The sequence below is a fragment of the Mesoplodon bidens genome (genome assembly GCF_964165515.1).
Source record: "Mesoplodon bidens genome assembly, chromosome: X".
NCBI classification, from domain to species: Eukaryota; Metazoa; Chordata; class Mammalia; order Artiodactyla; family Ziphiidae; genus Mesoplodon; species Mesoplodon bidens.
Window position 1 is genome coordinate 26,901,459 of NC_138163.1, and position 26,532 is coordinate 26,927,990.

Below are 26,532 nucleotides of genomic sequence, written 5' to 3' on the forward strand. Positions count from 1 at the left end.
CTATAGTTGATTTACAATATTGTGTTAGTTTCAGCTGTACAGCTTCAGATTCGTTTCCATTTTAGGTTATTACAAGATGTTGAATATAGTTCCCTGTGCTATACAGTAGGTTCCTGTTGGTTATCTGTTTTACATATAGTGGTGTGTATATGTTAATCTCATACTTCTAATTTATCCCTCTCCCTCCCCTTTCCCCTTTGGTAACCATAAGTTTGTCTTCTGTGTCTGTGAGTCTGTTTCTGTTTTGTAATTGAGTTGATATGTATTATTCTTTTTTAGATTCCACATATAAGTGACATCATACAATACTTTTCCTTCTCTGCCTGACTTACTTCACTTTGGATCCATCCGTGTTGCTGCAAATGGCAATATGTCATTCTTTTTTATGGCTGAGTAATATTCCATTATATATATATGGCACATCTTCTTTATCCATTCATCTGTTGGTGGACACTTAGGTTGCTTCCATGTCTTGATTATTGTGAATAGTGCTGCTATGAACATTAGGGTGCATGTATCTTTTTGAATTAAAGTTTTTCACCTTTTTCAGATATATGCCCAGGAGTGGGATTGCTGGATCATATGATAACTCTATTTTTCATTTTTTAAGGAATCTCCAGACTCTTTTCCATAATGGCAGCACGAATTTACATTCCCACCAACAGTGTAGTGGAGTTTCTCTGCCATGAACTCCAGTCCTTTATTTCTTGCTCCCTGACTTACATCTCCATTCACAGTTCCTGTCACTAAGAAACACCATGCCCCCATCCTGAACTGATGATCTCAGGACTTATTAAACATGAAAGAGAAATAAACTTCTCTTATTTGGGGATTTACTATTGCTCATAACTAAACCTAATCCCAATAATACAGTATTATTCAGCCTTCTCTGCCTTGTCTTAAAGATAAGATCCTCCTAAATCCCTGTTTGAGTTTTAAGAATGTGTTTTTCAATGTGTGATATGAAATGAGTTGAGTCCAAGGTATTCTCTTGTTAGCCAGGCAAAGGACAATTCTTGGATGGACCCCTCTAAACCAAGATTGCCAGTACTTGTGTGCTTACTTTCATCTGGCTTCCAGTTTTAAACACAAAAGATTATTTCTGAGGTCCAAGAAAAGCACTACTTTTTTTTTTTTTAAACAGGGCTTTCAGAATGAGTGTTATTTTTTTTTTTAAACGGCTACAAATGCTTGGCTTATTTATTTATTTATTTATTTATTTTTGGCTGTGTTGGGTCTTAATTTCTGTGCGAGGGCTTTCTCTAGTTGTGGCAAGGGGGGCCACTCTTCATTGCGGTGCGCGGGCCTCTCACTATCGCGGCCTCTCTTGTTGCGGAGCACAGGCTCCAGACGCGCAGGCTCAGTAGTTGTGGCTCACGGGCCTAGTTGCCCTGCAGCATGTGGGATCTTCCCAGACCAGGGCTCGAACCCGTGTCCCCTGCATTAGCAGGCAGATTCTCAACCACTGCGCCACCAGGGAAGCCCGAAAAGCACTACTTTTGATCATAACTGGAGAATATGTTAGAGGTGGATTATTTCATTTCACTCATTTCCATTCATGTATTAGTCTCAGGGAGAGGCACTAGAGTGTGATGGTTAAGAACACGGACTCCGAAGCCCTATTACTTGAGTTTAAATCCCAGCCCTATTACTTCCTAGCTTTGTGACCTTAGGCAAGCTATTTAACCTCTCCACACTTTCATTTCCTCACCTCTCAAACAGTGATGAAATAGTGCACAACTTATAGGATTGTTGTGAGGATTAAATGAATTAATATACACAGAGCACACACGTAAGCACATAGAGCAATGTCTGACACATTTAAGGAAAGGCTTACTATAAGTGAACGCTATAATGCTTGACTTTATCACCCATTAGAGATATAATGGTGAATAAAATTGATACTTCCCCGCCTTCATGGATCTTACAGTCTAGTACAGAGGGTAGGCATTAAAAACTTAAATAATTTTTAATTTAGAGTTACGATTAGTGCTACAAAGGGGCTTATTAGCATGCTTTAAGAGAGAAAGCTCTTCTAGTCCAGGTATTCAGGCAAGACACCTCCACTGCAGCATGAAGAATGAGTAAATTAGCCTGGGGAAGAGAGCTAAGAGAAAGAGGAGGAGGCTGAGAGAAGCCAGGATGCTTGGCTGGTCTCTGATAGGTCTAGGGTGCTCAGCCTGCTAGTCCACATTCCTGGTAGGAATTGAGGCCACCTACAGGGAAGGACTGCATGTGCTTCACAATTAAGAGAGAAGGGCCTTGAGGACCAGGGAAAAGAGAATTCCAGTGGCTTGCCCTATGGAAACAAATCCTCTAATCCCCTGGGAAATTGCAAAGCAGAGGGACACAACCCTGGGGCGGGGGTGGGGGGAGGTGGCGGGGAGGTGACTGCTGGAGGCTACATTTTGTCAAGGTAGATTAAAGCATCCATGAAGATATTCTGCAAGGAACAGTCAAGGCAAGGAATCACACAAAAGTGGCCAAATTGCTTTTGCAGCTGAATTTTAAAAGAAGGCCTTTGAACACTTAAGAAATCATATTTGCTGTACATATGTGACGAGTTGAGTCAACAGACCTCAAATGCTCAAATGTATTCCTGGCATGCACAACCTTAAATTAGAGGGGCTAAATAAAGCTGTGGCCTGCCCTTTCTGAAAGTTTGCCAACCACTGATATAGATCATGTGGGACATGGGGCCTCATCTGGGCTGATCTTAGGACCGACGTTGGAACTTGCTTTCTTGCTGAAATGCCTGACATCAGCTCTGATTTTTAGTCATGTATCCCTCTCCCCAAGACATCAAGTACTTGGGGCCCTCAGGGAGGGTACGTTTAGTCCCCAGGAGGCTAAAGGGCTCCTTGTTTAGAGAACAAATGATTCCTGGCTCCAAGCAGCCTGTCCCAAGTTGTTTTTTCCTTTCTGCATAGACCCATCATCTTCAAGGCTTTTAGAGATGCCCTTTGACTTTTGAGCAACATGTGAAGCTTTCTTTTAGTCCAGCATCAGCGAACATTCCAGACCTCCCAGGCAGCTCCGAGTCATGCTCCACATCACCTTGTTTGGAAACATCACCATCTGGTGGATTTCACTGTATCTGCTCTCAAAGACCTGGCTGTGTTTTGACAATTGAGGGCATCCATGACTTGCTGGATGTTTCAGCCAGCTACACTGGCTCTGAGACTGGTATTTGAGGAAGCCAGAGTTGAGGGGCAAATAAGGAAGAATGTTCTACGCTTCATGCTTCTAAGCTGAAATCTTGGCACACTGTCAGCTCTCTCTCTATGGCTTGATTGGCTTTTCTCAGCAGCACAATGTGCCCCCAGTGGCCCTTCTCTTAAAGAGTTTCATTGCACCTCCTTGAACCTGGATTGTCTTCACAGGGATCACAGGACATTTTCAAGGAGTGGAAAGGATCTAATAAATGGCTGCTTCCTTTGTAGCTGTATGAAATTCAATCCCTGGAATCTGACAGGAGGCAAGACTGCCTTCCTTCAAATGCAGGCCCATGCTGGCATGGTGAAGCCCAGGGACCTTGGGTCAGATGACCCCCAGGAAGCTCAGCTGAGACACATGCTGTGGGATCCTCACTGCTCTTCCTCTTTCTTAGCCGAAAAGCATTAGTGAAGTCTCTCTTTTTTTTTTTTACATCTTTATTAGAGTATAATTGCTTTACAATGGTGTGTTAGTTTCTGCTGTATAACAAAGTGAATCAGTTATACATATACATACGTCCCCATATCTCCTCCTTCTTGCGTCTCCCTCCCACCCTCCCCATCCCACCCCTCTAGGTGGTCACAAAGCATCGAGGTGATCTCCCTGTGCTATGTGGCTGCTTCCCACTAGCTATCTATTTTACGTTTGGTGGTGTATATATGTCCATGCCACTCTCTCACTTTGTCCCAGCTTACCCTTCCCCCTCCCCATATCCTCAAGTCCATTCTCTAGTAGGTCTGTGTCTTTATTCCTGTCTTACCCCTAGGTTCTTCATGACATTTTTTTCTTCTTAAATTCCATGAACACTGTCTTTCATTAGTATGGGTGTAGGGAGCAGAAACACAAGCATGTTCACTTCTAAAAGACAGTATCTGCTCAAGTAAAAAATGTCTGGACTTTGGAGTTAAACAGACTTAGATTCAAATCCCAGCTCTTCCACATACGGATTGTGTGGATGAAGCACAGAAACAGCAGCAAGGAACTCAATCTCTCTGAGCTTTAGTCTCTTTATCTGAGAAATGAGATAATCATAGCATCTACTTTATGCAGTTCCAATGAAAATGAAATGAGAGAGCAATGTTGCTGTCATTAACCCTCACTTGATAATTTTAAAATACAATATTTTAATTTATTTGGGGTTTTGTTGCAGTTTTGACAACAAAAGAGTTCAAATCTCTTTCTTGCTCTCTAAGCCAGAAGCCTTTACTCAGAACTGATTTATACTGAGAATGATGTTCTCTGAAAAAAGCATCTATTTAGTTTCCAACAAAAGTTTTTTTTTTTAACCCAAAGGACTGTGTTTAAATTACAGATCTACTTTAGATCTAATTATCTGATTTGTTTAGCATGGCCTTTCTCAAACTTCATTTTCTTCTAGGCAGCAGGGTCCTTTTTTTTCAAATGAATTCTCACTTGGAACCCTGATGTATTGAATAAATAAAAGCAAATATGCCCGGGGTGGAGCTGCAGCTGGAGCTGTGGGAAGAAAAGCAAATTTCTCTTTGGTTTCCACTTGAATGCAAGCTCTAGAGCAGCAGGTATTTTGCCTGTTATGTTCACTGCTATATCTCCAATGTCTAAAATAAATAATGCCTTACATTAACAGGGCTCAACAGAGATTTTTGAATGAATGATGGAGCAATAGCATAAGAAGAAGCCTGGCACATAATAGGCACCCAAGAAAATCTTAGTGCCTCTTACGTAACTAAAACCCTGCAGGAAGCTGAGCTCACACGTGGGAGAAGACTTATGTCCTCCCTTCTCACCCACCCATCTTCTTACCCCTCTTGCTATTCTCTTAGACCAGTTAGGTGTGTAATGGGAGACTGGCTATGCCGAGAGCAAAAAAGGCACCAGACGGAGTGCCTTTGGCCTCATCACTTCTTTCTCACTTCCTAAAAACTGGGCATATGACAGAGCTTGCAAAAATCAGACTGAGCACCTGGTTAAACAAGAATATTCACCAAACACCCTCTTCAGTAACAGTGCATCACTAAGAACAGACACAACACATTTGGCTCTGTAGCCAACAAGTCAAATTTGAGATTTGGACAAATAAAGTTAACAGGCAGCCTGATGGAAAAAGAACAAATTCAAACTTCAGAGTCAATAGGCCCCAAGTTCCATGTTTGCCAGCTACTGCTAGGGTGATCTTTGGGTAAGACCTCTTTGATCCTCAATTCTTTCACCTACAAAATGATCTTCCTTCCTTTTCTGATAAAAATAGTGCCCACATCATAGGTTTATGTGGAAATTAAATGAGCTGATTAGCTAATTGATTAACAAAGTGCCTAGCTCATAATGAACACTCCACAAAGCTCATTTTCCCAGAAGTCTCAGAACAATCCTGTCAAAATAAACGGTTTTATATAGATCTTCCCAAAGTGAAGATCAAAGATGTATACTACAGAAATTCAGAGACTCGCTCAGGGGTGAATGTTAGGATATAATGGAGGCATGTTTTAAGTGGTGAAATCCTGATGCTCATATGGGGAGGAAAACCAGGATTACTGAGTTTCCTAAGTGAGAGGTAGGCAAAAAGTGGGAGGCAATATGTGTAGTGGTCAAGAGTTGGACACTGAAGTCATGAATATGTGACCTGAGTTAAAACTCCAGCACTGACATTTGTTGATACTTATTTTTTCTGGACCTCCATTTTCTCATCTGTAATATGGGGATGATAGTAAGAATTCCTGCTTCAGGGGGCTGTTTTGAGGATAAAATGTGATAACATTAAAACTTTTTGAATATGGTAAGAGCTCTACATATAGTAGTTGTAATTATTAGTATTCTTGGGATTAACATACCTGGAAAGAAAGATTGGACTAGAAAGAGCGGCAGTTTCTTCAACTCTAAACAGGGGCAAAGACTCATTTCTAGAGAGGTGGTTCTGCATGGATCCTGAGTGTCAGTCTTATATAGAGCTCATTCTTGAAAAGGAAAGTAGAAAGATGGTCATGGGAGGGCCCTTTACCTAGCAAAAGTTGTCATTTCCACTTTCTTGGGTTATCTTGACAACAACTTGTGAAGTAAGCAACCTGAGTGTCTTAAGCTGGTTCGCCACAAGCAGACACTGAGATAGTTTCATGTGCACGTGGTTTATTAAGTAATTACTCCTGGAAGAACTGGAAAGAGTGGGGCAAGTAGGATACAGAAGGAGAAGAAGCAAAAAAAGGTACAATTTTGGGCTAAGTCCCAACCTTAGTTTTATCCTTCAGGGAGGCTCTAACATATAAATTATACATCAGAGCTGAGCTTTTATACTTCTGCATCAGCCATTGGTTAATGGCTGCCCTGGAGAGATTTAAATTTCACAGGATTTTCTGATTTGTCTGCACTTTTAGGAAAAGTGGCTCCAGTCTCCCAGGGACAGTCTTCGTAAAAACATTCACAAGTGCTGGCCTTTAAAAGCAAAATACATAGATGCTGAGAAGATGGGCACACAAAAATAGTAAAAGGTATTTGAGGGGATCTGGGCAAAACACAGACACATTGACAAGGTTTGCTACCCAGGGGGTATTATCCCTATTTTATAGGTGAGGAAACAGGCTTAGATAACAACCTACAAAAATCATCCAGTTGGCAAATTATGGTACCAGGACTACTACTATAATTTTTGAAGATAGTTACCAAGATGTTGATGGGGAATATCTCAGGTTTGTTGAATAATTTCAGGTGACTCTAATTCCTTCTTTGTGTTTTTATGTTGCTAAACTTTAAAAAATGAACATTTATTTTTATATGATCATAAAAATCTATTTTCATGGGAGACACAGAAAAAGAATAAGTCAATACACCTAAGAAAGGTCCTTTAGGCTCTGACATTCTATTAAATCCATTGTAAAAAGTTGATTAACTTTCAAGACTATTGGCACTTTTATAAGGGACTCCTGAATAAGAAAAATACAAAACAACTAGAAAGCAATTAATAAGATGTCATTAGTGAGTCCTTACCTATCAAAAATTACTCTAAATGTAAATGGGCTAAATTCTTCACTCGAAAGACATAGAGTGGCTGAATGGATTAAAAAAAACCAAGAACCAACAATATGCTCCCTATAGAAGACTCACTTCAGCTATAAGGACACATATAGACTCAAAGCAAAGGGATTGGAGAAAGATATTCCATGCAAATGGAAACGAAAGGAGAACAGGGATAGCTATATTTATATCAGACAAAATAGGCTTTAAGAAAAAATTTATAACAAGAGACAAAGAAGTTCACTCTATAATTACAAAGGGGTCAATTCATCAAGAGGACCTAACAGTCATAAATAGATATGCACTCAGGCTTCCCTGGTGGTGCAGTGGTTGAGAGTCCGCCTTCTGATGCGGGGGACACGGGTTTGTGCCCTGGTCCAGGAAGATCCTACATGCCGCAGAGCGGCTAGGCCTGTGAGCCATGGCCGCTGAGCCTGCGCTCTGCAATGGGAGAGGCCACAACAGTGAGAGGCCCGCGTACCGCAAAAAAAAAAAAAAAAAAAAAAAAGATATGCACTCAACCTCAGAGCACCTAAATATTTCGTTGGCCAAAAAGTTCTTTCCGGTTTTTCTGTAACCTTTTTTTTTTCTTTTAAAGAGACAGCCTTTATTTTTAAGGGTTTTTTACACTGAAGAATTCAAAAAGTGATAGGTTTTTGGAACTTACTGACCTGTATTTAAAAGGAACTGCTGACAAAGGTTCACCAGAAATAATCTGAACAAGCGGGAAAATACAGTTAATACTACTGAAGCCTACTAAAATAATTGCAGGACATACGGTTTATACAACATCATGACCTCTAAATGCTGTCACTGATACGAAACTGCTTCTTTTCTAAACACACAGTGGTATAATTAACAGTATTCAATCACTTCTGTTCTTTCCTGACTATATAAAAATTAAAATCTCAGTTAAAAAACTAACATATTTATCTCTTTAAATGTTTCTTACAGATACAATTTCAATATTTTCATTCAGTAGTGGTGTGGTTTAAGAGATTTTTCATTCACAAGTGAAACAACAATCCACCCAAAGGGAACTGATAGTCTACAGACTCACAGTGCAAATAAAGAGTTCAGGAATGCAGCACCTAACCTTTCTAAAATACAAAACAGATACAATTCTTCGAAGATACATGCAATAAGCTCTACTAAACAGCTGGCCACAGAACTAGAACATTTGATAATTTTACTGGTGACTTCAATGGGACTCCAGATGTTTCCAAACTCAACTTGAACTCTCATCTTAGCCTTTGTAATTTTGCCTTTCTAGTTTCACTAATGACACAAACATGATTCAAATCCCTGAAGTATTCATTATAGTCAAGGGCATATCCTATAACAAACTTGTCTGGAATTTCAAATCCAACAAAGTCTGGTCTATAACCAACACTTCGAGGGGTCCTTTTCACCAGCAAGCTTGCAACCTTGACCATCTTTGGATTATGCTACTTGACCAAGGAAAGCAAGGTTTGCATTGTTTTGTCAGTGTCAATTGTATCTTCAACAATCAAGAAATTCTTTCCAGTTAAAGTTGAGAGATTATCTCCACCAATTACTTTTATGTCACCTGTTGACTGGTCATTACAGTAGATTTTCAGTCTGATAAAATCTATAGTCATAGGAATAGATCTATCACTATTTCTGTTTGGTGCTTTGATGTAATCCAGCAGGTCAGCAAAGAATTTATAGCCCCACTTGAGCACAGAGACACCCATGATGTGATGGCCTCCCATCTCCTTCATCACATCTCAAGCCAGCCATTCAGTCCACAGTGCTGGGGCTGTGGGTCACCATAACGGAGCTGGCTGGCATGTGGGCTGAGGGCAGTCTGGGATGAGCTTTTTCTGTAACATCTTATGGAAAAACCCAAACGAAATTTTTGGCTAATCCAATATATTAAGCAAACACTAACTGATCTGAATGGAGAAATAGACAACAGTACAATAATAGTAGGGGACTTCAATAATCCCACTTTCAATAATGGATAGATCACCCAGACATAAAAGAAGGAAATGCTGGACTTGAATTATACTTTAGAGCAAATGGGCCTAACAGACGTATATAGAACATTCCATTCAACAGCAGCAGAATATATATTCTTCTCAAGTTCCACATGGAATATTCTCTAGGAAAGATCACATCACAAAATAATTCTTAGCCAATTTAAGAAGACTGAAGTCATACCAAGTAACTTTTCTGACCACAAAGGTATGAAACTAGGAGTCAATAACAGAAGGAAAACTGGAAAATTCACACAAACATGTGGAAATTAAACAACACACTCCTGAGCAACCAATGGGTCAAGGAGGAAATCAAAAGGAACATTTAAAAATATCTTGAAAAGAAACAAAAATGGAAACATTACATACCAAAACTTATAGGATGCTGCAAAAGCACTTATAAGAGGGAATCTTTAGCAATAGGTACTTACATTAAGAAAAAAGAAAGATCTCAAATAAATAACCTAACTTTACACCTCAAAGAACTAGAAAAAGAAGAGTTAACTAAGCCCAAATTTAGTAGAAGAAAGGAAATAAAGATCAGAGCAGAAATAAATGAAATAGAGACCAAAAAAAAAAAAATAGAAAAGATCAATGAAACTAAGAGCTGTTTTTAAATTTGAAGACAACAAAAACTGACTAAATTTAAAGAGAGAAGACTCAAACAAATAAAATCAGAAATGAAAAGGAAATATTACAACTGATACCACAGAAATTAGAAAAACCATTAGAGATTACTATGTGCCCATCAACAGATGAATATATAAAGAAGATGCAGTATATATATATATACAATGGAATATTACTCAGCCATAAAAAGAATGAAATTCTGCCATTTGCAGCAATGCGGATGAACCTAGAGAATATCATGCTTAGTGAAATAAGTCAGACAAATACTGTATAATAACACTTATATGTGGAACCTAAAAAATAATGTATATGCAAAACATAAACAGAATCACAGATATAGAGAACAAACTAGTGGTTACCAAAGGGGAGAGGAACAAACTAGGGGTAAGGGATTAACAGATACAAACTACTATGAATAAAATAGATAAACAACAAGGATACATTGTAGAAAACAGGGAATTTTTAGCTATTACCTTGTAACAATTTATAATATAATATAATCTGCAAAAATACTGAATCATTTTGCATGAGATTGTTCAATTTCAAGAAATTGAAGAGGACACAAATAAAAGGAAATATATCTAATGTTCATGTATTAGAAGAATTAATATTGTTAAAATGTCCATACTACTGAAAGCTATCTATAGATTCAATGCAATGCCTATCAAAATTCCAATGGCATTTTCCACTGAAATCAAGAAAAAATACTAAAATTTGTATGGAACTACAAAAGACCCTGAAGAACCAAAGTAATCCGGAAAAGGACAAAGCGAGAGGCATCACGCTTCTTGATTTCAAACTATGTTATTACAAACGTATAGTAATCAAAACAGTGTGGTACTGGCATAAAAATAGACACAAAGACCAATGGAACAGAATCAAGAACCCAGAAATAACCCCTTGCTTATACAGTGAACTAATATTGACAAGGGAGTCAATAATACTCAATGGCGAAAGGATAATCTCTTCAATAATTGGTATAGGGAAAACTGGATAATCACATGCAGAAGAATAAAATGGACCCTATTTCACACCACTCACAAAACGTTAACTTGAAATGGATTTAAAGAATTAAACATAAGATCTGAAGCTATAAAACTTCTAGAAGAAAACATAGAGGAAAAGCCCCTTGACAGTGGTCTTGGCAATGATTCTGGGGGCTATGACACTGAAAGCACAAGCAACAAAAGCCAAAGTAAATAAGTGGGACTAAATCAAACTAAAACTCTTCTGCACAGCAAAAGAAATAATTTAAAATATGAAAAGGCAGCCTATGGAATGGAAGAAAATATTTGCAAATCATATATCTGATAAGGAGTTAATATCCAAAACAGAAGAAACTCATAAAACTCAATAGCAAAAACAAACACACAAAAAATCTGATTAAAAAATGAACAGAGGGGGGCTTCCCTGGTGGCACAGTGGTTGAGAATCTGCCTGCTAATGCAGGGGGCACGGGTTCGAGCCCTGGTCTGGGGAGATCCCACATGCTGCGGAGCAACTAGGCCCATGAGCCACAACTACTGAGCCTGTGCGTCTGGAGCCTGTGCTCCGCAACAAGAGAGGCCACGATAGTGAGAGGCCCGCACACTGCGATGAAGAGCGGCCCCTGCTTGCCACAACTAGAGAAAGCCCTCGCACAGAAACGAAGACCCAACACAGCAAAAATAAATAAATAAATAAATAAATAAATAAATAAATAAATAAACTCCTGCCCCCAACATCTTTTTTTTTCTTTTTTCTTTTTTTCTTTTTTGCTTTATAACAAATTTAATCAGTTATACATATACATATGTTCCCATATCCCCTCCCTTTTGCGTCTCCCTCCCACCCTCCCTATCCCACCCCTCCAGGCGGTCACAAAGCACCGAGCTGATCTCCCTGTGCTATGCGGCTCCTTCCCACTAGCTATCTACCTTACGTTTGGTAGTGTATATATGTCCATGCCGCTCTTTCACTTTGTCACAGCTTACCCTTCCCCCTCCCCATATCCTCAAGTCCATTCTCTAGTAGGTCTGTGTCTGTATTCCTGTCTTACCCCTATGTTCTTCATGACATTTTTTTCTTAAATTCCATATATATGTGTCAGCATAGAGTATTTGTCTTTCTCTTTCTGACTTACTTCACTCTGTATGACAGACTCTAGGTCCATCCACCTCATTACAAATAGCTCAATTTCATTTCTTTTTATGGCTGAGTAATATTCCATTGTATATATGTGCCACATCTTCTTTACCCATTCATCCAATGATGGACACTTAGGTTGTTTCCATCTCCGGGCTATTGTAAATAGGGCTGCTATGAACATTTTGGTACATGTCTCTTTTTGAATTATGGTTTTCTCAGGGTATATGCCCAGTAGTGGGATTGCTGGGTCATATGGTAGTTCTATTTGTAGTTTTTTAAGGAACCTCCATACCGTTCTCCATAGTGGCTGTACCAATTCACATTCCCACCAGCAGTGCAAGAGTGTTCCTTTTTTTCCACACCCTCTCCAGCATTTATTGTTTGCAGATTTTTTGATGATGGCCATTCTGACCGGTGTGAGATGATATCTCATTGTAGTTTTGATTTGCATTTCTCTAATGAGTAAAGATGTTGAGCATCCTTTCATGTGTTTGTTGGCAGTCTGTATATCTTCTGTGGAGAACTGTCTATTTAGGTCTTCTGCCCATTTTTGGATTGGGTTGTTTGTTTTTTTGTTATTGAGCTGCATGAGCTGCTTATAAATTTTGGAGATTAATCCTTTGTCAGTTGCTTCATTTACAAATATTTTCTCCCATTCTGAGGGTTGTCTTTTGGTCTTGTTTATGGTTTCCTTTGCTGTGCAAAAGCTTTGAAGTTTCATTAGGTCCCATGTGTTTATTTTTGTCTTTATTTCCATTTCTCTAGGAGGTGGGTCCAAAAGGATCTTGCTGTGATTTATGTCATAGAGTGTTCTGCCTATGTTTTCCTCTAAGAGTTTGATAGTGTCTGGCCTTACATTTAGGTCCTTAATCCATTTTGAGCTTATTTTTGTGTATGGTGTTAGGGAGTGATCTAATCTCATACTTTTACATGTCCCTATCCAGTTTTCCCAGCACCACTTATTGAAGAGACTGTCCTTTCTCCACTGTACATTCCTGCCTCCTTTATCAAATATAAGGTGACCATATGTCCGTGGGTTTATCTCTGGGCTTTCTATCCTGTTCCATTGATCTATCTTTCTGTTTTTGTGCCAGTACCATACTGTCTTGATTACTGTAGCTTTGTAGTATAGTCTGAAGTCAGGGAGCCTGATTCCTCCAGCTCCATTTTTCGTTCTCAAGATTGCTTTGGCTATTCGGGGTCTTTTGTGTTTCCATACAAATTGTGAAATTTTTTGCTCTAGTTCTGTGAAAAATGCCAGGGGTAGTTTGATAGGGATTGCATTGAATCTGTAGATTGCTTTGGGTAGTAGAGTCATTTTCACAATGTTGATTCTTCCAATCCAAGAACATGGTACATCTCTCCATCTATTTGTATCATCTTTAATTTCTTTCATCAGTGTCTTACAATTTTCTGCATACAGGTCTTTTGTCTCCTTAGGTAGGTTTAAAAAAAAATGAGCAGAGGAACTGAGTAGACACATTTCCAAAGAAGATACACAAATGGCCAACAGGTACATGAAAAGATGTTCAATATCACTAGTCATCAGGGAAATGCTTATCAAAACCACAATGAGATGTTACCTCACACCTGTTAGAATGGCTATTATAAAAAGACAGATAAATTTTGGCAAGGATGTGGAGAAAGGGGAACCCTGGTGTACTATTGGTGGAAATGTAAACTGGTGCAGCCACTATGGAGAACAGTGTGAAGATTCCTCAGAATATTAAAAATAGAACTACCATATGATCCAGTAATCTCACTTCTGGGTACATATCCAAAAGAAATGAAATCAAGTCTTCAAAGAGATATTGCACTCTCATGTTCGTTGCCATGTTATTCATAATAACCAAGATATAGAAACCCCCTTAGTGTCAGTCTACAGATAAATGGATAAAGAAAATCAAGCATATATACACAAGGGAATATTATTGAGCCACGAGAAAGAAGGAAATCCTGCTATTTGCAACAATATGGATGGACCTTGAGGGCATTAAGTTAAGTGAAATAAGTCAGACAGAGAAAGACAAATACTGTATGATATCATTTATATGTAGCATCTATAAAACCCGAACTCACAGAAACAAAGTAGAATGGTGGTTGTAACTGGCTGGGGTGGTGGGAATGGGGAGATGTCGGCCAAAGTGTACAAACTTCCACTTATAACATGAATAAGTCCTGGGGGTCTAAAGTATAGCATGGTGACTATAGTTAACAATACTGTATTATATGATTGAAAGTTGCTAAGAGAGTAGATCTTAAATGTTCTCAACACAAAAAAGAAATGGTAATTACATGAGGTAATGGAGGTGATAACTAACCCTACTGAGGTAAACATTTTACAATGTATAAGTGTATCAAATCATCACATGCACACGTTAAACTTACACAAAGTTTTATGTCAATTATATCTCAATAAAGCTGGAAAAAATAAGGAACTTTTGAAAAGGAACAGTCTTTAACCCCAAAGAAATAAGATACTAATGATGAAATGCCAGGAAATGCCCTAATTTTGGTCAGAATTCTTAACTCTTACCCTTAAAGTCATATCACAGTTCACCCTTTGGATCTTAGGAAAAAACAGTGATGTGGTGCTTTTCATTTTGATTTTTGATTTAGGTTTATTTTTAAATGGTAAGGGTAAAAGCAATCTAGTATACTCTTCCATTTACATCCTAGCTCACCAACCCTGGGATCCATCGCCCAATCTCCTTTTGCTCCTATTCTGGCCTCCTGCTCAGCGTTCCCTCTCCACCTCCTTATGTGTGGAGGGACTAAAGTGAAGACAGACTAGCCAGGCTAATTTTTCCAGGGGTGAGCCCAACTTTGGATTTTTACTTTAAAGTAGAATATGAAAATTTCCTTTAAGACAGTTTCCTGTTTTGGATCTCAGTCAATTAGTAACATTTTGCCAGTAATAACTGAAGGACTGAAGTCTAGGTGGAAAAAGAGAGAGGAAAAGAGAGAACTCATTCTTCGTTTACCATTTTAAACTTCAGCAAACAGTGAATTATTTATATTTATTTCCTTGATACTCACCCATTCAGCAAATGTTTATTTTGTGCCTACTGTGTGCCAGGCACTGAATTTTATGATTTCATATATCTAGATCTTTTCTTTCTCACAACAACTCTATGAATTAGAATTGTCACCTTATTTTATAAGTTAGGAAACTGAGGCACAGGGAGCTGAAGTGACATGTCTCAGGTAACATTGCTGGTAAGATTTTAAATAGATTCTTTGGTCACCAGAGCTACAGCTTTTTCCACCAGCCTTGCAGCTGACTCTCCACTTGGAGTTGTTGTGGAGACTGTGCTGTGAGCTGTCAAAATATTAGCAAAGGTATGCTCTCTTGTCCATCAGATAACAGCATTTCATTGGTCTAATTTTACCAGCCTATTTATTTAGTGACATAGGATAAGTTGGTTCAATATAGATAAAGAGTGTTGTTTGGGCATTCTTACCCAATCAGGTTTAAATGTACTTTTGAAAATGTCTCCTTCAAAAGCCAGAGTTTTACTTAATGGGGAAACCCTGGAAGCATTCCTGTTAATGTCAGGAGAAAGGAAATGATGCCCACTATTGGCACTATTATTTAATGTTTCATTGGATGTATTAGCTAGCACACCCTTGCTGAAAGTGAAAATTGGTATAACATTTTCAAAGGGCAACTTGATAGTATCTATTAAAAGATAAATTTTCAGGGCTTCCCTGGTGGCGCAGTGGTTGAGAGTCCGCCTGCCGATGCAGGGGACACGGGTTCGTACCCCGGTCTGGGAGGATCCCACATGCCGTGGAGTGGCTGGGCCCATGAGCCGTGGCCACTGAGCCTGCGCGTCCAGAGCCTGTGCTCTGCAACGGGAGAGGCCACAGCAGTGAGCGGCCCGCGTACTGCAAAAAAAGAAAAAAAAAAAAAAGATAAATTTTCAGACCCAGTGATCCACCATTTCAAGTGCTAGAAATTTATCCTATAGAGACGTCACCACAAATGTGCAAAGATTTATGTACAAGGACGTTTATTGCAGTATTGTTCATAAGGGAAAACAACCCAAATGTCTATTAATAAAGGAACTGAGAAAATATATAATAGTGCATTAAAAAAAACTAGATAGATCTAATGTACTAATATGGAAAAATGTCCATGTTGTACAGATCAGTGAAGAAAGAAAGTTTAAAAATAGTATGGGACTTCCCTGGTGGCACAGTGGTTAAGAATCCACCTGCCAATGCAGGGGACATGGGTTTGCACCCTGGTCCGGGAAGATCCCGCATGCTGCAGAACAACTAAGCCCGTGCACCACAACTACTGAGCCTGCGCTCTAGAGCCCGCGAGCCACAACTACTGAGCCCACATGCCACAACTACTGAAGCTTGCACGCCTAAAGCCCGTGCTCTGCAACAAGAGAAGCCACCATAATGAGAAACCCATGCACTGCAACGAAGAGTAGCGCCTGCTCACTGCAGCTAGAGAAAGCCCACGTGCAGCAACGAAGACCCAACGCAGCCAAAAATAAATTAATTAATTAATAAATTTAAAAAAATTACCACAGACTAAATGGCATAAACAACAGAAATTTATTTCTCACCATTCTGGAGGCTAGAAATCCAGGATCGAGGTGTTGGCAGGTTTGGTTTCTTCTGAGGCCTCTCTCCTAGGCTTGCAGATGCCTGCCCTCTCACTGTGCCCTCTCATGAACTTTCCTCTGTGTGTGTGCATCCCTCCTCTCTCTCATGTGTAAAAATTTTCTTTTCTTATAAGAACACCAGTCAGATTGGATTAGGGCCCATCCTAAAGACCTCATTTGAACTTACTTATTTCTTTAAAGGCCCTATCTCCAAATACAGTCACATTCTGAGGTACTGAGGGTTAGGGCTTCAATATATGAATTTGGGAGGAAGACAGTTCATCTCATAACAGTTTTTAATCTGGATTATGAATGTATGGGAGTTTATTGTACTAAACTCTTTGGTTTTGTGTATGTTTGGAAATTTATATTAAATACAACCTTGTAGAAGAGGACATAAAAGTAGACCTGAACAAATTGACATACATGCCCCATGAATAAGAAGACTCACCATCAGAAAGATATGTTTTCCATAAATAAATTTATAATTGTTAACACATCTTTATAAATATACCTGATTCTTTTCCTGAAACTGTACAAGCTTATACAGAAAACTAAGTAAACAAGAATAGCAGGGAAAACTCTGTAAATATAGAGCAATGTGGAGTAGAGCAGCCTTATTGGATATTAAAACATACTCTAGAGCCTCAAAACTTAAAACAATGTGAAACTAGTACATGGAAGGAAACAAAAATCCAAAAACAGGCCCAAATGCATATGGCAATTTAATATATGATAAAGGCATCTTCTCAAATCGATGGGGGTAAAAATGAACTTTCTAATCAATGACATCAGGACAACTGGGTAGCTATTTGGAAAAAGATTAAATTTGATCCATACTTCACACCATACATCAAGATAAAATCTAAATAGATCAAAGATTTAAATTTTCAAAAATGAAGCCATAAAAGTACTAATGGTAAACCTTGAAGTGAAGCAGGCCTTTCTAATTATGACACAAATCCAGAGGCCATTTAAAAACTGATTGACAGATTTCACTTCACCAAAATAAATAATTTATCATGGCAAATAACACATACACCATAAGCAAAGACAAAGGATAAATGGGGAAAATATTTGTAATTCATATCACAAAGGGCTAATTTTCCTAGTTTTTAAAGAGTTTCTAGAGATTGAGGAAAAGGGACAATAACCAATTTTTTTTTCAAAAAGTGTGTGGAACTACATGGAAAGATAGTTTATAAGAAAAAAAGGATACCCTGAAACATCTGAAAAGATACTCAACTTCTCTCATAATATGAAAAATTCAAATTTAAAACTACACTGAGATTCTTTTTCTCACTTATCAATTTGTCTAAAATCAAAAAGTTTGACACCGTACTCTGTTGGTGAGCCTGGGGAAAATAGGAACGCTCATACATTGTGAGTAGGACTGCAAATTGGTACAACACTTATATTAGGTTGGTAGGTGTACCATTACAAAGTACCAGACACTAGGTGGCTTATAAGAACAGAAATTTATTTGAATTTATTTTCTCACAATTCTGGAGGCTACAAGTCTGAGATCAAAGTGCTGGAAGGGTTGGTTCCTTCTGAGACCTCTCTCCTTGGCTTGTAAGTGGCCATCTTCTCTTCCCTGTGTCTTCACATGGTCTTCCTTCTGTACATGTCTATGTCTTAATGTCCTCTACTTATAAGGACACTAGTCATACTGGATTAGGGCCCACCCTAATGACCTCATTTCAACTTAATTACCTCTTTATAAACCCTATCTCCAAATAGAGTCACATTCTGAGTAACTGGGGGTTAAGACTTAAACACTTGAATTTTGGGGGACACAAATCAAATCATAACAACATTTATGGAAGGGAATAGAAGTCGCTATAAAAATTACCAGTACATTACCCTTGTCCAGCATTTCCACCTCTGGAAATCTATCCTACAGATAAAATGACATACATATAAAATGACATATATATGAGGATATTCATTTCAAAATTGTTTATAAAAGCAAAGAGTTGGAAACAACCCATGTCCACAAATAGGGGATTATTTCAGTCAACTGTATTTCACCTACACCGTGAAAAATTATGCAGCTGTAAAAAAATCAGGAAGCTCTCCATGCCCAGCTAAAGAGAAATCAACCATGATATATGAAGTAAGAAAAGGAAGGCACAAAACAGTTTAACAGCATGCTACATATGTATGAGAAATACATTCGTATTTTCTTGTACAGTATTTGCATAAAGAAACACTGAAGGCTAAATAACAACAACAAAAAACTAATAAAATTTGTTACTGATAGGGATGTATGGGGGCACAGAATAGAGGGGACAGAAGTGGAATTGAGCTTTTCCATATATTCCTTTTTATATAATGTTCATTTTTAAATCACGTACATTCAAAACAATTACAATTATTATACATAAAGTTTCCTAGTTCAGCCATGAAATTTCTAGTACAATATGAGACTAACTCTAATCCTTTTACTTCTGAGAATGGCTATTCTCAGTTTATCAAAGCTTCATCTAGGGTTTTCAAATCGTGCTCCTGTGAAATAAAGAAGATCCCCAGGGGTTGCAACTGTTTTCTTTCTTCTTCTTTTTCTTTGAAGAAAGGAACCGAGTTTAAGAGGGCTAGAGTGAGTCCAGTTGGATTTGACGTTGACCAAATAGGAGGTAGCCCAGATGCTATTGATCACCAGGACACGGCAGCACACATGCCCTTGAGTGTGCATCAATTCAAGCAAACAGAAGTGTGCCCTGCTGGGGGGGGTGGTGTGCCTGGATGGGGGTGGGGGGACCCGAGCACACTGCCTCCAGCTAAGAGTGAAATTCCTTGAGAAAGCCCCCTTCCTGTCACAGCACTCACAGCACTCTGAGCCTGCTCGCAGCCCAACGGCCTCTCCGAGAATGCTACATTTAAAAGTGCAGTTTTTGGATGATTCCCAGAAGATTTTTGTGGTTGATGTAAGTGGAAATCACGTTGCTATTATTCTTTTATTATTCATTCAATAATGGTCATTTGTGGACAGCCCATTAGCTGGAGATATTATGTCTTCTTTAGGACCGAACAAAGGAGGACTGTAGGTTTTAGCTTTGGAAAAAGAAATCTGTATTTAATGTCACAATGTAGCTCATGCTTTCCCACTAACCTTTCTTCTAGAACAGGTTCTCTTTTCTCAAGGGATAACAACAGCAAATCTTAAAGATACGCTAAATATATGTAAGAAGACAAAGCAGGAATAACTTAGTTGTCCTACCCAAAAAGGTATTATTGCTCATTGAAATAATTTGTCTGTGAGTCTCATCCCATGAATATTTGTGGAGAGAAAACTGTGGTTCTGAGGGAAAGGAGAAGGGGAAAGCTACCCTCCTTTTCTGAAGAAAAACTATGGGGTTTCGGAGGGTGGAGGGCGGTGGGTAGAATTATGCAGTTGTAATGAGAACTTCAGGAAGTAATGACAAGTATAAGAGAGAAAAATAGGATAAGAGACTATTTAGTTTGATTTAGTACTTATGGTTCAGGGTTCTTCATATAATTCCTAGCTACAAGATGATTGATACAATTATACCTCATCTCTTCAAGAAAGAACAAATGTATTAAAGCACATAATTTGGGGCTCATCTTTTAGTATCTTAAGAGATGTACATTTTGATGTCAAGACTTACGTAGGAGCATTTGGAAATGTTCTACAATTTTACTGGAATCAAAAAATAGCATTTGCTATTTGCTCTGATATTTACATTAGCTACTAACAAGGAACAAATAGTTCATTTCCTTTGAAATTCATACAAAATGCTGGTTGTTTTCTTTTATACATAAACTGACAACTGCTGTTGGGTGTGTAGGTAACCCATTTTTCAAATAAGTATTTCATTTTTATTTGAATCATGTGCTTTGTGGGTGATGACTGCATGGTTTCAGCTGCTGTTTTGCTGTCTCTTCCTTTCACTTTTATTTGCAAAAGGCATTTCTAGCTCCACGGACCTGATGATTTGTTTTTGTAGCAAATAGCTTCCATTAGAGGTATGAGGCATTTCCTATTCTTTCTTGGAACTGTATTTAAGGGGTGGAAAATGTCTTTTGAGTAGTTTATCTATTTGCAGGCTGGTGGTGTACGCTCGCAGTGCTCCAGTACCTGAATTAGTGAGCTGGGGATTCAAAAGACACTGCTTTAGGCTAAATTTTTAATAGATATTCCAAGCTACTCAAAGAGCAATCTTTGACAGAAAGTGACAGAAGAGCTTTCTGAATGTACAGCTCAAATGCAGATCCAATTAAATGGGGGGGTTGGTGGGAGGCACAGTACCCTAGCTTCACAAAGTTCACCTTCCGAGGAGCTGATTCTAGCAACTTGAAGCCAGCATGATTTGGCTTTAAGTCAGACTGTCTCCTTCCAGCTGCAACACATCGTGTTCCTTGGGAAGATAATGGGAGAGATTTGATACCCAGCAATTTGGGTGTCACAGCATCTGATCCCGTTTGCTCTGTGGAGGGCTGCTCTGTAAGTAGCAATCGTGGCGTTACCGAGAGTGGCATTAGCACTAACTGTGGTCCCATGGGCAGCTTAGTCTTGAGGGAAATGGAACCTTAAGTTAGCATACAGCCATCTAACTGTATCTTCTCTCCTTAACAGTAGTAGACTGATAATCGTGATGATGATAATGATAATGAAAATGATGATGATGATGATGATGATAATGATAGTAGTATTAGAGGGTCGCCAATGGATAACACTAAAATTTAAAAAGCAATTTCACATCCATTAGTTCATTTGATCCTCCATTCCACCCTGTGAGTGAAAGTAGGGAAAAGATGAATGCAGAGCTGGGACTTCCAATCCAGGACTCTTCCCACGACCCCATGTACAATTGTATCCGAAGACTCATCTGTCAGTAGCTGCCTAGTCCTGTAATATTGCCACTGCACATTAGTTTCTGTGGCCCTCAAAGGGCATAGAATTTGGCATACAGAAAGGCTTCAATGACTGTTATGAACCAATTAGTAGAAGTCTCAAGAGGCATGGATCAGTCCCAGGGACAATTGTTCTTCAAGATAAGATTTAAGAAAATAATTGGTTGCATAGGGGGAAATAATGGCATCTTGGGCATTAGTGTTGTTTTTACAGCAAGTACAGTAGTAGAAATATGAAAATGACGCTGATCAGTTAGAATAACGTCACCTGGATTAGGCTAATTGACATCCAGAACTCTTTATTCCACCCCCAGTAGCATTATCTTAGTGAGTTTGCTGGTGTCCAAGATCTGGCTCAGGACTACAGACTCAGAAGCCTGATTTGTCAGCACTCCACAAATCTGAAGTCAGAAACTGATATTTTAAAGTCAGGAGGCCAGTGTTACCATTTACAGTGGGACTGGGAACACTAGGCTTCTCTCATCAGTTACATAATATGTCAAAGGGCAGAAGAGTCAGATTTAAAGGAGTTAGATTTATGATCCTAGTACTGGATAGCCTGATAATGCATCCGTCTCCACAAAGGCCCTGTCACTGACACCTTTTAGTCACTTATTCATTCATTTAGTCATTTCATTAACAAATTATTATTGAGATCCTAGTATGTTCCAGGCCCTGTTCCGGGCACGGTCGACTCTACCATATGGGTAAGTAAAGTTCTTGAGCAAGGGAACACTCTCACCTGGGCAGTGCTGGCTGGGAGCTGCCAACTTGGGCTTCAGTGATTCCTTTTCCTCTCATTGCATGGTTGACAAACTCCCTTTGTGATTGACATGTCTTTAATTTGTTAATGCCTTCTGAGAAGAGCGTCTGACCCCTGAAATATCCTGGTTTTTTGAAGCTTCTTTGCATATCTGTAATCTGAGATACGGAGTGCTGATATTTATATATGAACTCTCTGAGAATATTAGTCAAACTTTCCCTTTCTGAATTTCCAAGAGTCTTTGGGGATGCAGGATAGATATGGGCATCCAGAATTGCTGGAATGTGCCCACTAAAGTTTAATCCAATGAAGAAAATGTATTTGGTAATAACCTCATCTTACTTTTCAAGTCAATTTATTTGATGAAATTGACCACTGTTAAATATCAACAGCATCTCTAGTGTTGCACTTGGTAGGACTCTCCAGAATGATGATGGGAGTGGGTAAGCAGGAGGGAGAAATGGAATATGGTAATGATTTTAAAGATAATTGAAAATTCCCTGGCGGTCCAGTGGTTAGGACCCCATGCTTCCACTGCAGGGGACATGGATTTGATCCCTAGTTGGGGAACTAAGATCCCACAAGCTGTGTGGCATGGCCAAAAAAAAAAAAAAAAATTGAAGATTTTAGTGTTTTAGTTTTGCCTCTTCAACATGGGGACCGGGACTTTTCTGGATAGAAAAAGGGAAGATAAGACCAAAGCTAAGGCTTTTGAGCACTCAGAAAGAATAGAGAAGGTCAGGTTTCTAGCTTTACAAGGAACCTTCCAATAGCCACAGATACCAGTAGTAATAATGAGCATCCTTGGAGGGTGACCTCCTTTTAAGCCTGAACTGTTTGCTTCTCTGAGGTTTAGATGGAGAGTTTTCAAAACAATAATCCCATCACCATACTTGACACAGTTCTGTCTGATATGCCTCCTGCCTGCTGCAGTTCTATCTTTGTAGAAGCATAGTGAAGGGGAAGAGCAGCTGTTGTTTGTGAATTCCCAAAAGCACATTTTTTTTTGTTTTTTTGCGGTACGTGGGCCTCTCACTGTTGTGGCCTCTCCCGTTGCGGAGCACAGGCTCCGGATACACAGGCTCAGCGGCCATGGCTCACGGGCCCAGCTGCTCCGCGGCACGTGGGATCTTCCTGGACTGGGGCACGAACCCTTGTCCCCTGCATCGGCAGGCGGACTCTCTACCACTGCGCCACCAGGGAAGCCCCCAAAAGCACATTTTATTTTGATGATTTTTGGAAGCTAAGGTCAAAATAAGGGGTTTGAAACATCTCAAGACTTACATTTACCTGATTGCTAAGTGACTGTATTGACCAGCACAGTGGGTACCTAGTGGCTTACCCAGTGAGAGAATATAGTGAGTCAGCTTACCCCATTCCCTTGGGAGCCCATCAAAAAGGCCACCAGGCCTCATTTTCTGAAAGAGGCAGAGGGGAAGCATTGCCAGGACTGAGCACTATTCAAGCTGAATAAGAAAGCCAAGAACTGCTTAGTGATTTTTTTATTGGTAGTGGTATTTACCCTTGGGATATTTGTCCAGGAGCTGGTTTTTCAATTTATAATGATGAGGAATCTTTTGTAGTTTTGTCAATAGCGAAATAGATACCCCTCCCCTTCATAAAGAAAACTCTTCTAACACCAGTGAAATGGAATTGCTCTGATGTAGCAAAATGTACCTGGATTTGGGGCTACAAAAACTGCACCATTTTAGGTGTGTGATCTTGGGTCAGTCACTTAACCTGTTATCTCCCTGAGTTGTGAGGAGTGATATAAAGGATATAATGTATATTTGGAGTCTGATGAAGCCGGACAAAAATTTGACTCTGCTACTTCCAAGCTGTGTGGCCTTGGGCAAGTCACTTAACCTATCTTGGATTTAGTTCTATCAATGCTAAAAACTTGGACTTGGGGTGTCAGGAAAAACTTTCCAAATAATATAACATTTAAGTTGCTGAGTAGGAGCTAAGGAGGTGAAAAGTGGAAGCTAGGGGGAAGAGGGTTGTATGGTGGTTACACAAGGGAAAGGTTGAAGGCCAATGTGCAAAAGAGAACATGGCCCTTTCATGGAAAAAAAAAGGTCAGTGTGAGTGAAGAATGGAGTGTTGAAAGGAAGATGGAGAGTAGCTTGTATTCAAGCTGAAGCAGATGTGGTCAGCAGTTATATCATTTGGGTCAAGTGGTATATATATGAAGTTTGGGCTTTATCCTGAAGGTGATAGAGAATTACTAAAGAGTTTAAGAAGCTCAAAATGGGGATATTAGCATCTGTTAACTCATTAATTTATGCATTCATTTACTCATCCAATATTTAATGAAATATACATTCTAAGTGCTGGAGATGCCAGGTAGAATAGGAATAATAGTTTCAAGTTCAGTGGCTCCAATTTTAGATAGCCAGCCTCTATCCTGACACATATGCCCAAACATCAATATTCCAGCCCAATAGAGAATGGTGGAGACAGACAGAAAGGATGGATACAAAAGATGTTAATGAGGTAGAATTTCTAGAAGCATTTGATGTCAGCCTGGATACAGGAGGTGAGTTGAGGAGTCTAGATGACATCCAAATTTCTGGCTTAAGTAATGGTGTGGATGGTGGCCTCCATTCACCAAGACAGAGAAACAGAATAAAAGGAGCAAGTTTAGGGTGGGCGAGGAGTTTTGTTTTGGATTTATTGATGGGAATATGGGAAGAGAAATATATCTGGATTTGGGCAGACCTGAGTTCTAGTCTCTGCTCTAAAAAACTTTTTAAAGTTTATTTTATTGAAATATAGCTGATTTACAATGTTGTGTTAATTTCTGCCATACAGCAAAATGATTCAGTTATACATATATACATTCTTTTTCATATTCTTTTCTATTATGGTTTATCACAGGATATTGAATATAGTTCCCTGTACTATACTGTAGGACCTTGTTGTTTATCCATCCTATATATAATAGTTTGCATCCACTAATCACAAACTCCCAATCCACCCCTCCCCAACCTCACCTCCCGCTTGGCAACCACAAGTCTGTTTTCTATGTCTGTGAGTCTGTTTCTGTTTTGTACATATGGTCATTTGTGTCATATTTTAGATTCCACATGTAGGTAATTTCATATGGTATTTGTCTTTGACTTACTTCGCTTAGTATGATAATCTCTAGGTCCATCCATGTTGCTGCAAATGGCATTATTTCATTCTTTTTATGGCTGGGTAATATTCCATTGTCTATATATACCACATCTTCTTTATCCATTCATCTGTTAATGGCCGTTTAGGTTCTTTCCATATCTTGCCAGCTCTAACAATCTTAAGGTGTGGAACATTATGTGAGTCACTTCACTTCTCTGAGCCTGTGCGCTTATCACTAAAATTGCAATAATCATAGCACCTACCTCATGAAATCATTGTAAAGATGAATGAAATACCAGAAGTAAGGTTCCTGATGCAAAGAATGTGCTCAAAGCATGTTAATTCCCCTCTCCCTTGCTTAGACACCTGTTTATTTCTATACTTTGCAAACCAACAGAGAACAGTCTTTCACCCTCAACTTGAAGTTTCTTTTGATAACACTTGATGTTGCAGCCCACCTCCAAGCAAAACAGAGCTGTGTTTCCCCTCATTTGCTCTTCCTCTGGGGCTTCCTGGGGTTAATTCATCCTGCTTTTCTGAGCGGCTTGCCCTTTGCTTAGTCAGCAGCCCCAGGGGATTTGCTCTTCCCCCCCTGGAGTCATTAATCCTGAGAGGGTCCATAATAACTGTCTAGAGTTACCTAAAATAATGGTGGGCTTCCTTTAAGGAAGCAGATGGAAACGGCCAAACTCTTTATCTTTAACGACATTTAATTTAAATTTTTTTTAACTTGATACTTAAAAAAAATTGAGGTATACTTTTCTTTTAAGTTGAGGCATAGTTGATTTACAATATTGTATTAGTTTCAGGTGTACAACATAGTGATTCACAATTTTTATAGATTATACTCCATTTGTAGTTATTGTAAAATATTGGCTACATTCCCTGTGCTGTACAATATATCCTTGTAGCTTATTTATTTTATACATAGTAGGTTATACCTCTTAATCCCCTACCCCAGTCTTGTCCCTCACCTTTTCTCTCTCCCCACTGAAAACCACTAGTTTGTTCTCTATATCTGTGAGTCTGTACCTCTTTTGTTATATTCACTAGTTTGTTTTCTTTTTTAGATTCCACATATAAGTGATATCATATAGTATTTGTCTTTCTCCATCTGACTTATTTCACTAAGCATAATACCCTCCAGGTCCATCCATATATATATATATATCACATCTTCTTTATCCAT

The 26,532-nt window shown here is 39.0% G+C and overlaps 1 protein-coding gene and 1 pseudogene across 3 annotated transcripts in view; one reads left to right on the plus strand and one right to left on the minus strand.

Moving 5' to 3' along the window:
• Nucleotides 1–8,438: 8,438 nt before the first annotated feature.
• On the minus strand, nucleotides 8,439–14,657 carry LOC308609292 (hypoxanthine-guanine phosphoribosyltransferase-like; annotated as a pseudogene). Its single transcript has 2 exons — nucleotides 14,642–14,657; nucleotides 8,439–8,980 (listed from the first exon to the last, which is right to left on the minus strand). The product of its transcript is annotated as a hypoxanthine-guanine phosphoribosyltransferase-like (transcript).
• A 4,798-nt stretch (nucleotides 14,658–19,455) lies between these two features.
• FRMD7 (FERM domain containing 7) overlaps nucleotides 19,456–26,532 on the plus strand; it is a gene marked incomplete at both ends in the record, with an annotated part of 58,265 nt that continues 51,188 nt past the window's right edge. For both annotated transcript variants that reach the window (XM_081221718.1, XM_081221719.1), the window contains one exon: nucleotides 19,456–19,512. In XM_081221718.1, coding sequence (XP_081077844.1) covers nucleotides 19,456–19,512 — 57 coding nt within the window. The remainder of the gene's footprint in view (nucleotides 19,513–26,532) is intronic.